The 14,085-nt window shown below is 42.3% G+C and overlaps 2 protein-coding genes across 2 annotated transcripts; both read left to right on the forward strand.

Annotated features, from left to right (window-relative positions):
- The first annotated feature begins 643 nt into the window (after window positions 1-643).
- LOC122027876 (RING-H2 finger protein ATL5-like) lies at window positions 644-1,105 on the forward strand. Its single transcript, XM_042586922.1, has one exon. The coding sequence runs from the start codon at window positions 644-646 to the stop codon at window positions 1,103-1,105; it is 462 nt and encodes a 153-aa protein (XP_042442856.1).
- A 4,021-nt stretch (window positions 1,106-5,126) lies between these two features.
- On the forward strand, window positions 5,127-6,236 carry LOC122050865 (ethylene-responsive transcription factor ERF071-like). Its single transcript, XM_042611737.1, has 2 exons — window positions 5,127-5,566; window positions 5,627-6,236. Exons 1-2 carry the CDS (start codon window positions 5,425-5,427, stop codon window positions 6,151-6,153), a joined length of 669 nt encoding a protein of 222 aa, XP_042467671.1. The 5' UTR covers window positions 5,127-5,424; the 3' UTR covers window positions 6,154-6,236.
- Window positions 6,237-14,085: the final 7,849 nt, after the last annotated feature.

A 14,085-nucleotide genomic window follows, 5' to 3' on the forward strand; every position in this document is an offset into this window, starting at 1 on the left:
AAAAGTCAAAGCCCTGAAAGTATAACTACCATCAAAACTATGATATCCCCACAGCATTTTCTTAATTGACAAATTATTTTTTGTCGAATTTCAATCGACACCGTAGACTCAGTAGTTTTTTTTCTAAGTAATTCAATTGTCTAATTCGATCCAGAGATAGATGATCCAATTCTGGAGCGGTGCGATGGTGAAAATATAGTGTTATCAAATAAAATTTTGGGTCAAAATTCTACGAATCTAAATATACTTCCCTTTATATCTTGTTATATATACTAATGATGTTATCATAATAAAATATGAGGTTCAAATTAAAAGTTAATAATCATCTATAATTTATCTCCTCCGGATAGTCTTTTCTGTTTTCCTTTTATTTTTGTCTTTGAGAAACTGAGGACACGTATTGGGGACGGACATAAATGTCTCGATCATGGACCATCATTAATTAATTTTTTCTTGTAGTGCATTCACAGCGTCAAATGAAATTGCCCATCGTAATTCCTCTTCTTTTCCATTAGTATTTTTTAAAAAAGAAAAAAAAAATTCTATCTACTTCTCAACTACACCATAAACAAACCATCTCCCTCGACTCGAAACTTTTCGATTAATTAAAAAGATAAACTTGAGCGACGGATCGGCACGCCCCATGGCTGAAGATGGAGGCCCCAGCTCGATCGTCATCGTCATCTGCACCTTCGCCGCCGTGATGTTCCTTCTGATCGCCTATTACTGCCTCAAAGGCACCTTCGAGGGGCCGCCGTCGTCCGGTAATCGGAGAGTAATCGCCGCGGCCTCCACTTCCAGGCCGCTCAACTCCACCTCTTCCGTCTCCGAGCCCGGAGGCGGAGATGCCCCATCAACCGCTCGCGCGGAGACCGTCCTGACGCGGCTGCCGGTGTTCGAGTACTCTTCGGCGGTGCAGAAGAAGAAGATCAGCTGCAGCGTGTGCCTGATGGACTTCAAGGACGGCGAGAAGGGGCGGTTTCTTCCCCGCTGCTTCCACTGCTTCCACGTCGAGTGCATCGACGCGTGGCTGGCGTCGCACTTGGAGTGCCCCGTCTGCCGGGCGTCCGTCGACCCGGCGGCGCCCGAGCTCGCCGCCGTGTGAATTCGCCTAATTCTGCTTTGTAACTTGTTCTCCGCCGATCTTGTGTTACTGATTCACAGATTTGAAGAATGAACAGATCAAAATTCCTGATTATTTGTGGTGTTGAAAAATTGGGGATTTAAATTACGTTTTTGCCGACGTCTCAATCTGGCACAGAGCGTGGTGGATGAACTAATTAATCTGCAAATAAGACGATTAGGTGGGAATGGAATCCCATTGATCTGTTTGGCACATGTCAATTATTGGAGTAGGAATCATATTGTTTTTGATTATTTCTCTCCCTCTAGCTGCAATAATTTGGGGTTTAACAAGAAAAAAATTGTAGAATTAGGAAGCAAATCGATCTGCATCGATCTGTTTTGTTAGAACAAAAAGATGATAAGGTTTATCCCAAGAGAGTCTAGTATTACCAGTCTCCAGTTAGATACAGACATACACATTCTGCATCGATATATTTTATGACTTTTGGAATGTTTTCAGGAAAAAAAATAATCATACATAAGCATTTATTTACATTTATTTGTGTTTTGTGGATGACTATTGTTGATGCTAGGAAAATAGTGATTTGTACTTCAATTTTTCTAAAAAATAAAATTTTATTTAATATTCAAGGATAATTTCTTATATAGTTGAACAAATATTTATATAGACTTCGGAGTAAAAAAAACAAAATCCTAACATATAAACTTCAATTTCCAGTACAAGAAAGAAAAAAATAGTTATAATTCTAAAATTTTTAACAGGACTCAGAAATCAAAAAATACCAAAAGATAGAAATTAATAAAAATATTTAAAATATCAAAAATTACTAAAAATAAAAATTAAAAATTATCAAAAATAATAATAAAAATCTTCATATCCTTCTGTATAAATCATCCCGGATTGAAAGAACTCATCCTGAGTTTAGAGTTTCAGATGGTAACCAGTAAGAAGATTATTCAGAGATTTTTATTATTATTTTTATATTTTAAAATTTTTGAGTCTGTTTAAAGAATTTATGATTATGAGTATTTTTTTCCTTTTCATCAAAATTTCTTTCCTTTCTTTTATAAAATAGAAATTGAGGTCTATATTAATTTTTTTTTTCCTTTCTTTCAGTCTTAGGTTGGAGACTACATAAATATCTATTTAGATGTTTGAGGAATCATCCTTTAATATTAAATAAAATTTTCTTTTTCAAAAAAATTTGAAGGACAACGGTTATCTCGTCTTACCTTCTCCACGAACCTTCATTCTCGTCAGCCCGTTCGATAATCGCTATCTTGCCCAGCGTCAGTTGGTATCAGAGTTAACAATGTCTGATTGAGAAAACCAAGTATCAGATTTAATGGAAGGTCATTGTGGTCGTCGTCGTGATTGTGTTAGGCAGGTTCCGGATGGGGAAGTCTCATACCATGGTTGCAGCGCCCAAGATAAGTCGAGGATTTACAAAGACAAGTTGTGGATTTAACATAGCGTCTAGAGACGTGAAATCTTGAGGATCGGGAAATTTCAGATTATGTATCTGAGTATACCTTTGAAACCCTTGTAACGAGAGGGCTACATATCAAGAATGTCGTGGTAGGAAGAAGCCTTATGGAGGCCTAAGTTTTCAAGTTAATCTACCCATATTTTTTGGTACGTTACTGGCAAAGGGTTTCATTGATTAGATAAATTAAGTGGAGAAATTTTTTTATTACGAGAAAGTACCCGGTTGGGTGAAAGTAAAATTATTTGCATTCAAACTCAAAGGTCTAGCATCGGTATGGTGGGAGCACTTGTGACGCTCACGAGACCGACAAAGCAAGACTAAGATCAAGGATTGGGAGAAGATGAAGAAGAAGATGAAAGGTCGCTTTTTTCTCTTTGGTTACACTCAAACTTCATTCCAAAGACAATTAGGATTCACTATTGAGGACGATAACTTAGACGTCCGAGCTGACCTGGATAAATTCAAAGATGATTTGGAGGAAGAATTTGACCTAAAAGAGTACCAAGATGAAGAAGACCCGAACAAAGAGGAGATAGAGCCATAGAAGTTGCCAAGGAGCCTCTGAAGCTAGCGAACGAGGAGCTTGCTCCAATAGTAAAGGTGGAGCCTTTACCTACCCCACTAGTACCTATTGAGGAAAAGGTTGTTGTAGTTGAGGATGATGGTGCGAAGACCATCAAAACCATTGAAGAGACGACCATCCACATTGTCCCTAATCATCGGGTGAACTCGTCATCCGATGGTGTGTCAGTCTACTACTACCTCCCGATGTTCCAAAAGCTCTCCAAGTTTTCGATGATCGACTATGACAAAGACAAGGAGGTTCACTGCTTCAGTAAGGTCGTAGTCGGCCTTCACTCGCACAAGGAGCTCAACATCGACCCTAAGCGCATCCCCGATGACTATTCCATGGTCGACTTTGCAAAGTTCCTAAGAGAAGCATTCTCCCTGGAAAGGAACGCCACTTCAAATATTGAAGACCTCATCGGGAAGAAATCCAAATTTCTCATCGTCGTCAAGGATTATGTTGCAGCTATGAAAGAATATGAGAAGTGCTTGAGGGACAAGAATAACATCTACAATGTCATGCGTACTTGTCAACAGATCAACGAGGATTCCCAAAGTTCAACAACCACTAGTAAATTTTACGGATTTGGTGCTAGATAATCTTCCTCCTAGGCTATCACTTGATATTTCTCTAAACTCGATAACGAATTCTTTCAATTGTATGATTTGTGTAGAAGGATCCGAAGATTATTATTATTAGTATTTTTATTTTATTTTATTTTTTTTGGATTTTGAGTTTGTTTAGAGATTTTATGATTATAGGATTTTTTCTTTCCGTTAGGATTTATTTTCTTTCTTTATAAGATAGAAATTGAGCTTCATATGTTATAATTTGTTTTTCCTTTATTTGAATCTCAAAGTTTGTTGTTTATATAAACATATATTTATTTCTTTGAGAAATTATCTTTAATATTAAATATTTTTTTTTTAAAAATAATAAATTTAGAAGAAACTGCTATCTCTTCTTATGAGTTTCCTTAGTGACCTATCTCTTAAAAAAGGTAGATCCGTTACCTTAGCGGCCCCCCTAGTGCCGGCCCCACGGATATGGAGGGAGGTTCATGCAGGTACACAGGCCATAGGCGCATGGCGGGATAAACCCCAGGTCGTCAGTTCCTGAGAATCGACCAGTGACCTATCTCTTAAGTCTGCTAAGTCGATGGTCTTCCTATTGAGTTATGCAAAGGTAAACTATAGTGTTCTTATCCTACTAACGATTTGTCTTCTTCCTCTTGTTCTTTTATTATTTCACATAGTCTCTGTTTGGATGGAGTGAGGCAAGGTTCATTAATGGAAGGGGAAGGGAGGGGAAGGAATATATCTATCTTACCCTTGTTTGGAAGGGAGGGAAAGTTCATTTGAGAGGAAAGGGATGGAAATGATGATTAAATATACAAATTTATAAAAATATCCTCTTATTTTTTTAATAAATCTGCATGTGAAAAAATAAAAAATGATAAAATTGGAATAATTTCTTCTTCCCCTTCCTTACACCCCAATTTGGGATGTAAGAAATTTCGCTGATTCCGAGCATGCAAGGGGAAGCTTTACCCTTCTCTCCCCTTCCCCTCCATGACTCACTCTCTCCCAAACAAGTATAAAAATTCTTTTTCCTCATGTTTATCCTTCCCTCCCCTTTACTCACCTCCTCCTAAATATAGGGTTAATTCTATTTCTATTCTTAACATTATGCATGAGGTCATTTCTGATTGTAAAGAGGAGATAAATTCTTTAGATAATAACAATATTAATGATACTTGGAACTTGGTCACGACACAAATTTATATGTTTTGCCCATATATCTATGATTACGACAATAATTAATTTTGAGAAGATCATTATCTATAAAATTCATGAGAGCCGGAGAGACGCGTTCCTCCACAGTGGCATTGGAAACATCCGCGAAAGTAGATTTCCCTGGTCAAATGGAGATGAAATAGGGAATCAACCTTCGCCGCTATTCCCGCGCTGCCCGTGTCAGCGCCGCCGCTGCAATTTGCTTAGCTGTTAACATCTGGTCAAAAGGAAAGTCAAATGTCTGCATACCCAGCACTTCCACCGCCGGACGTTGTCCACCGCCACATAAACAGCGGCGCCAATATATACAATTCTGTGTGCCACTCCCATCCCTCGCCCTCGGTCTCGTTCTCATCGCAGTTTCCGTTTCACGTGATCATGAGTCCTTTTCTATGTATATAAATGGATCATGAGTCCCTTTCTACCGCTGATCACTACTCTCTTCAAGTAAGAAGATATAATTAATTGAGCAACAATATCGACGATGTGTGGCGGCGCGATCATCTCCGACTTCATCCCTTCCCGCCAGCGCCACCGCCACCCCCACAATGCTTCCGGCGCCGCCGATTCCGATGATATCCTCTCCGCCTCCGACCTCTGGCCCTGCTCTGCCCCTCCTGTAAAAGGTACGTCCATCTCCGGCTCACTGTTTCAGCACTTCGCATGTTGACAATTCAAGTTCACAGTTCCTCGGAAGCGCGAGCGCAAGAACTTATACCGCGGGATCCGGCAGCGGCCGTGGGGGAAGTGGGCGGCGGAGATCCGCGACCCGGTGAAGGGCGTGCGGGTTTGGCTCGGCACCTTCGCCACCGCCGAGGAGGCCGCCCGCGCCTACGACCGCGAGGCCCACCGCATCCGCGGCAAGAAGGCCAAGGTCAACTTCCCCAACGAGATCCAGCCCGACGAGCTCGAGCACTGCCACGGCTCCGACCCCGTCGGCGACCGCCTCGTCGCCGAGCCTGACCCTCAAGAGAAATTGGCCACGCCGGCCGCAGAAGAGGACGCAGATGTCAGGAGGCTGTCGGAGGAGCTGATGGCCTACGAGTCGTACATGAACTTCTTCGGGATCCCTTACATGGATGGCGGAGGAGCATGCACGGCGCCGGCTGCGGAACAGGGGACGGGGGCGTGTAATCCGGTGACCGCGCCGGGCATGGAGATGCTTTGGAGCTTCGACGACGACGTTCTTTTTCCTATCCCCGACGACCTCTGAATCTCACCTCCTGCTCCTCCGGTTGTAGTTGTTGTTTAATCTCTGAAATTGTGCTTAATTAATTATTCGTGATTTATTGCTTTCGGGAGGAACTATCGATTTATGTCCGTCAAGTTATTATTATAATTATTATTTTTAATTTATTTTTAACTAGTATTAGTCCAAAGCCAATTAATTCCAGTCCTCGGGAAAATAGCAAGTCATTTACGTTAATAAGGATCTTATGGGAATTTCAAGCCCCTCAATGAAGGCCATCGATGACGCTTTGACGTTTCAACCACTTTTGTATTTCGTCATTAAACAGGCGATTTGGCTCGTCCCGATAATTGACTCTTGTCGAATGCGTAAGGCTGCCAGTTCGTGAGCAAATATGTTATTTAGCTTATAAAATTTAATTATATTTATTCAGTACATAGAGAAATTTAATTCAATAAATAATTTTGAATAATTTATTAAATTAAATAATTTTTTAACAATATTCACTGATAAATATACGCTGACAAACTTTATAAACTATATTCATTAATAATTTTTTTTATTTAACTTTTAAATAAATAAATAAGTTCTTAAAACAAATAAATAAATTTATAATATCAAACTCAAATAAATTTAAAAATATAAAAATTTTAAATCATCAAATGAAGAAGAGAGGCCTAGTACAATGGAAGAATTAACTCTTCAATCTCAACTCCGAAGGTCAATAAGAACACGAAGGTCAAATTCAAAATATGTCAATGCAGTCATAGTTGAAGAAGAAACAGAGCCTAAGACATTTGAAGAAACATCGCAAAGTCCTGAGTGGGTGATAGCTATGAAAGAAGAGATTGATGCACTGTAGCAAATCAAACTTGGAATCTCATACCAAAACCAAAAGATATAAAACATATTTCTTGCAAGTGGGTTTTCAAAATAAAGTGTCGTCCAGATGGGTCAATCGAGAGGTACAAGGTTCAATTGGTAGCTTGTGGTCTCAACAATATGGACTAGATTATGATGAAACATTTAGGCCAATGGCGAAACTTACAACTATACGAATTCTACTTGCACTTGCAGCCAACAAAGACTGGAATCTATGGAAGATGGACATGAAGAATGCTTTTCTTCATGGAGAATTGGATGGGAAATTTATATGATCCAACCAATAGGTTTTTAGAACCAACATTATCCTGAATTAGGGATGGCAATGGGGCGGGGCGGGGCGGGTTTGTCATTCCCATCCCCGCCCCGTTTTCATTTTTTCGGGTTCGGGGATTCCCCATCCCCGCCCCATCTCCATGATCTATCGGCAGCAACAATGTCAACCTGGAGATAATTTTTGTATGTCTCAAATAAAAGGTAAGGCTCAAACAGTGCATTCCAGCTAGTCTTATTCAGCTCGATTTCCTGCAAGGATGGCAAACAGGGAAATACAGAAGACATGGTTCCGAATAATAGCTCAGGTAAATCATGAAGTACATACAGACCTCACAGATCTTGTTACCTATTTGAAGCCAATAGATTAATGTTAACACTATTATTAATATTTTTTAAAAAAAATCATATTATTATTTATTAATATTAATAATAATAATATTCGGGGCGGGTTCGGGGATGGGGATAGTATTCCCATACCCGCCCCATCCCCGAAAAATCGGGGATCCCCATCCCCATTTCGGGTTTTCCCCGCGGGGCCCCAAACCCGCGGGGAAAATTGCCATCCCTATCTTGAATATGTGTGTGGTATTGACATTTTTGCATGTTACGTGGCACATCAAATTAATAAAGATTAGGAACTCGTTAAAATTAAGACAAGTGTTGTAGCAACGAGTCCCAAGTCGTATTTTTCCAAGGATTCTAGTAAATGTGTGTTAATTCTAGAATTGATTCAAGTTCAACTCTCTTATTAACAAGGCTAATTAGGCACTTCCTTTTGATTCACATTACAAACGAAATTCATCTAAGTCTCAAAAGTGAACTAATTTAATCAAGAATAGAACCAAAGGAAAGCTAATCTTCTCCAAACATTCTTCACTTTCATTTTATCAGTTTAGCATTAATCAAGCATCCTTGAATCAAATTCTTCAACTAGCGAATTATTCAATCCCTCACATGATCCACAACAATTAACTGAGGTTAACAATCAGTTCATGCTAAACATTCAAAATGAAAATTTTCATTACAGTGATAATAAATCCAATGCATTGAACAAATATTTTCTAAATTTTTTAAATCGAAACTAACTTGTACTTGTGGAAATCGAAACATGAAATTCAAAACTAGAAATAGATTGCAAACTAAGTTAGTATCTAAACATGGTTTGGATTGCAAACATTCAAAGAAAACAAGTAGCAAAACTGAAAAATAAAATCTGAATTGCAAAACTAGGAAATCAGATCATCATATCTGAATAAAAGTATAAGAATTCAAAAATGAAAAAAATGGAAGATGCATTCCACACTCAAACCCTAGTCCAAACTCCTTTCTACCGTGAAGCAGAAATGCCATCGGGAACGCCCATCATGCAACCGGCGGTGAAGATCTGAATTCCAGCTCATTCAACATTGTTCATAGCTTGTGGGGAACACCCTCTTCAAGCTCGCATTGCCTGAATTAGCCAGCATCCGAAGATTGCCATCAACAAAACGGGGAACGCCCTCAATTCTGTTGATGATGGGCTTCACGGAATCGAGAACACGAAACGGAGAACGACCTCAATTCGTGTTGGGACTTTCGGGCCGCAAAAATCGTTTTTTGCGTTGCGGAAACCCCAAAGTCTTGCCACGGATCCGTGCGAAGATATATATAAAATTTTACATATACATGTTTGTTATCCTAGATCTACCTTAGATCTACATGAAAAGGAAGTATACCTTTGAAGCGAAGCCTTTCGCAAATCCTGCTCGTCCAAGGTCCGTCGGATCTCAAGTGTGTTCAAGTGTACACACCTCTAGAAGTATCCATATGAACAAGAGATGGAGAGGAAACCTTAGAGTGTGCTAGCACCCCAAGGAGTCTCGGCAATGGAGGAAGAGAGGGAGAAGCAAGGAAGAAGATGATGCCTTGAATGATTTTTACTCTTGTAACTCACACCAATAATGTGGTCGGCCACATTTAGAGGTTCTTATACCTCCATGTAATACCAAGTATCATGACTCTTGGTCTATCTCATGAGGTGGCACTCAATTATGTAGCCATGATGATGTGGAACATCATCATTGGCCGACCCCCATGCCATGTCACAATGAAGTGGCATTTGGTCAAGTCAAAATTGACCCTTCATCTTCCCTCTCAAGTCAAGTCAAACTTGACTTAAATTCTCCCATGGTTGATCAAATCTAATCATTGATTCAAGTCAATTTGATTTAATGAATCTCTATTCATTAAATTAAATTGATTCAATGAGTCATAATCTAAATTAGACTCATCAAATACATGAATCAAATTAAGTCCAACTCAATTAATCTAATTTGGACTACTCTTAATCCAATTTGGTTCATCACATGAACATAATCCTCTTAGTCCATCATATGAACCTAATCTCCATCTAATTGCCCTTTGTGTGTGACCCTATAGGTTCTTGTAACGTTGGCAATATTCCTAAACTCATTTAGAAACATAAGTAATGAGCGGAGTAACACATCATTACTACCCAAGTTACAAGAATGTTGAGATCCAATATCACCTTTGTGACTACTAATTGTGACTCTCACAATATGTGACAATGTCCTTCTATTCTTAACATCTAAATTAATCAATTTGAGGCATAAACCGTGTCATCATCTAATCAATCTATATCTTGAACTCCAAGTAGACTCACTCTAATCAAATGAGCTCAATATCTCATATTGACTCATTTGGGCATGATCATGCACTTAGTGATCTTACTCTATCAAGAATAATGATGTCACTCCCGTCATATAGGAGGGATAAATCCCATCTACATCACTCACATCCCTCCGCATAATTTGTTACATACCCAGTAATCGCCTTTATAGTCCACCCAGTTACGGGTGACGTTTGACGAAGCCAAAGTATGCAACTCCTTATGTAGGGAACCATGGTGACTTCAGGTCCAAGGACTGATAGTCATACTAATAGTCACATGAGAAAGTATATGACACTCATATAACGATCCATGATGCTTTCTCATGGCGGGTCATTCAATATACATTCTCCAATGCATACCCATGTGTCAACTTGATATCTCTATATCCATGACTTGTGAGATCAAGTCATCAAGTTGACCTACATGCTAGTCTCGTCGCATTAACATTGTCCCTGAATGTTAATACTTGACTAGGAATGATTAAGAGTAGTGTTCTCTATATCATCTCACTATCGATTCAACCAATCGATTGATATAGATAAGAACCTTCTACTCAAGGACGCTATTATACTTAGTTATTTGGCACCAATACAAGTAAGTATAATGACCATAAAGAAAATGCCTTTATAAATATATAGGAATATGATACATCAAGTCCATATAACAATCATCACATGTTTGGCTCTAGGGCTCTAGCTAACAATTCGTGTCTTTCTTCTTGATTGTTGGCTGCCAGATGGTTCAAAGCTCGTCGTCGGCGAAGGAGTTCGTCCTTGGATCTGGAGTGTGGAAGCTGATACCACGGAAACGAAGAGGAAGAAGACGGAGGTACAGTGGAAAATCGCGAGCTCTGGAGCACTGTAGCTTCTCAAAGCTTTTAAATCAACCTCAGATTTGATCCAACGCTCTAGATTTCTTCGAGACTTAATTAACGGTAGGATAAATTCAGATATGGATCAAAACCTCTACATCTTAAATCTCCTCTGATCTCGAATAAACAATCTATAACGCACCAAAGCTTGATCATCTCGTTTAGCCCTAGATTTGACCACAAATGTGGTCCAATCTGATTGGGTCCACAATCCTTTTGATGCCTATAAAATAATAATCAAATATTAACAATAAATAAAGTCGTAATAAAACAATTCATAATTAAGTCTAAAATTGATACAATGTATAAAATGTGATGTAAATATAGGTTCCATCTATGAAAACTGCATCAAACCATGTGATCCTGTCCGAACCAGGAGTCAACGGACACTGGGCACGTGACTCTCCCTGCTGAATCCTCGAGCGCTCCGGCGAACCTGCAGCAAAACCGAGCCGGGAGGGGTGTCCCGGCGACGGCCCTCCGACGCTCAAGTCAGGCGAGCAATCAAGAATAGGTGGCCTCAAGATGAAGACTTTTTTCTTTCATTCATACCTCCGGTGAAGAAATGGAGGCCTTATATAGACCTCTCAAAGAAGCCTGGGCGCGCCAGTCAAAGCAACCACCTGCCTTTGACCATGCCCAGGTATGGGTCTGTCAGAAGGGCCATGCCCAGATATGGATCTGTCAGGAAGACGTCCATGAGGCCATACTTCAACCTTCCCATGATGTGGCGGCAAGATCCTCCATCGTGTGATATTGTATGCGGCCTAATCATCGACATGCGCGATATCCCATAACCCGAGCGCGCATAGGCGCTCGGCCGTACCCTCTATCCGGCGAGCGGACCACCCGATCGGCCCTTGAAGGTAGAGCGGACTTCTCTTGATCTTCACCTTGGCGTGAAACCCAAGCCCATGGATGGGTTATCTCTAGCTCCGCTCGGAGCATTACTTGGCAACCCTCCATCCGTCCTTAGGTTGGGACCCTTGAAGGTGGGCCCCCATTCTTACCGCGGATCACTTGCCTTCCCTTCAAGTCTAGTCGAAGGAGGAAGTGAGTCCGGGACCATATGTGTCCGAGCGGGCGGTCGCCGTCTTTCTGTAGCTTATAATATCCATGGGGCCGTTCGGCCCTTCTGCCAAATTCAGCCGCTCGGCTCTTCGTTTTGGTTGTCTTGTCGCTCAACATGGGTGTTTGCTTGTCTAAATCTTCTCGGAAATCGTGCAATCTTTTTCATTAAGGCAAAGCGTGCGCGGTATGGGCGCATTAATTGCGCTCGATGACAGGGCGCCACGTGTCGACCATTGTGTGGCGGCGGCGTCACTTACGATGGGATGCCCCCGTTTGAAATGGATGGCCCGATGGCGTCCTCGTTTCTCGTGACCTAGATCGGACGGCGGAGGCTGACCGGCCTCGACCGTATAAAGCCTCCTCCGTCCCCTTTTTTGGCCGGTCACTTGCTCGCGCTTTGCCTTCTGCTTCTTCCTCTACTGCGGCCTCCGACGATCTAGTGTCTGTTTTTAGGCGGCGATCATCTCCTCGGTGATTCTTTCCACCCGTTTCCTTCCCAGTGAGTCTTCTTCCTTCACTTACTAGGTCTTCTCTGCTCATTTCGCCCCTTTCGTTTCCCTTCGATTTCTTGCTATTCTTTCGCCTCTCCGAGATGGCAAGCTCCTCCGAACCCGCTGTTGGCGTTCAGGGCCCTTGGTACCTGACCATGGAGAGCCGATTTGATTAGGAGGGTGCTCGGCGCCTGGTTAGGACGTATGAGATTCCCGATAACCATGAAATAGTTATAGCCGACCCGACTGACCGGCCACATGACCCGCCGATCGGCACAATTTGTTTCTTTCTAGACCAATTCCAGGGCGGCCTTAGATTTCCTACCCATCCCTTTATTTTAGAGGTTTGTAACTATTTTCGCATCCCGCTCGGCCAACTTGTGCCGAATTCCTTTAGGCTGCTGAGCGGGGTGGTCGTCCTCTTCAAGCTGCACAGTATCCCCCTTGACCCCAAAATATTCCACTTCTTTTTCTACCCCAAACAATCCGAGCCGGGCACTTTTATTTTCCAAAGTAGAATAGGCTTTAAATTTTTTGATAATATGCCGACCTCCAACAAACACTGGAAGGAGTTCTTCTTCTATATCCGACTTCCCGAGCGGCCAGCATTCTAACCAAATGGCAGATCGCTTATCTTCATGCGGCAAACTGGTTGTCCGGTCAGCGATACAAGATCGACCAGTTGCTTCTCAAGGGGGTGTTGTATATTTTTGGATTGTCTCCCGTTCGGGCCAATCTTCCCTACCGCATGGGTAAGGATTTTTTACTCCCTGCGCATTTTTTGTCTAACGGAATTTAATTTCTTTCCCTACAACTGAAGTCATGTGGCGCTCCAAGGCTACTGATCATCTGAAGTTGAAGGCCGTGGAGATTGAGGCCGCTACAAAAAAGGAACTCGCCGAGCGGGGTCTTATCCCTAGCCGCCCGGAGGACGTAGGACCCAAGAGGCAGAACCACAGGCGCCAATCGACGTAACTTCGCCGGATCGCACGCCATCACAGATCGGGACCCCTGCGGTTTCGCCCACCGCACAGCCCTCCGGCTCTCCTCCCCGGACTCGTCGCCGCTTACGTCGGTTGGGCGAAACTTCCACCATAGGGGAGTCCTCGCATCAGGCGGCCGCGACTGAAGAAGCGCCGTCCGGCCATCCGACCATCAAGACCACCCTCCGATTCCCATCGGAGGAATATTTACTGTCCGCCGATCGGCCATCGAGCCCCGTTCACGAAATAACCTTGACGGGTCCGCTCGCCAAGCTTTTTGAGGACGCGCAGATTCAAGTGGCCCTCATGACGCCCAAGAGACTCATGATAACAACATTATCAAAGCCAAGAAGAGGAACACGGAATTTTCCTCGTAGCTACCGTTTGACTTATGATGTTATTATTCCCCTCACAGCGTTGGGCTGAGCAAATCGCCACTAGCCATCGGCTAGCCGAGCTGGAGGAGCTCCTGGAAAAACTTCAAGTGTCGGGGGGTCCGTTGGCTGAGCGAGAGAAACAAGCCTTCGAGGCCGAACAAAAGAAGGTTGCCGACCTGGCTATGGAGGTGGCTCGGCTAGAGGGCCAAGTCAAGAAGCGCGAAGCGGATGCCAAACGCGCTACTGCCCGGAAGAAGCGAGCAGTAGCCGATCTGGACAAGATGAAAGTAGATGTCCGTGCGCTAGATCAGCGATCCAAGGATTTGGAGGCCCA

Source organism: Zingiber officinale, chromosome 1B (genome assembly GCF_018446385.1).
Source record: "Zingiber officinale cultivar Zhangliang chromosome 1B, Zo_v1.1, whole genome shotgun sequence".
In the NCBI taxonomy this organism is placed as follows: Eukaryota; Viridiplantae; Streptophyta; class Magnoliopsida; order Zingiberales; family Zingiberaceae; genus Zingiber; species Zingiber officinale.

Bases quoted from the DNA above. Each gene is read 5' to 3' on its own strand.
- LOC122027876 (XM_042586922.1), top strand. From the start codon at position 644: ATGGCTGAAGATGGAGGCCCCAGCTCGATCGTCATCGTCATCTGCACC.
- LOC122050865 (XM_042611737.1), top strand. From the start codon at position 5,425: ATGTGTGGCGGCGCGATCATCTCCGACTTCATCCCTTCCCGCCAGCGC. The intron at 5,567-5,626 runs GTACGTCCATCT...TCAAGTTCACAG, and splicing joins CTCTGCCCCTCCTGTAAAAG to TTCCTCGGAAGCGCGAGCGC.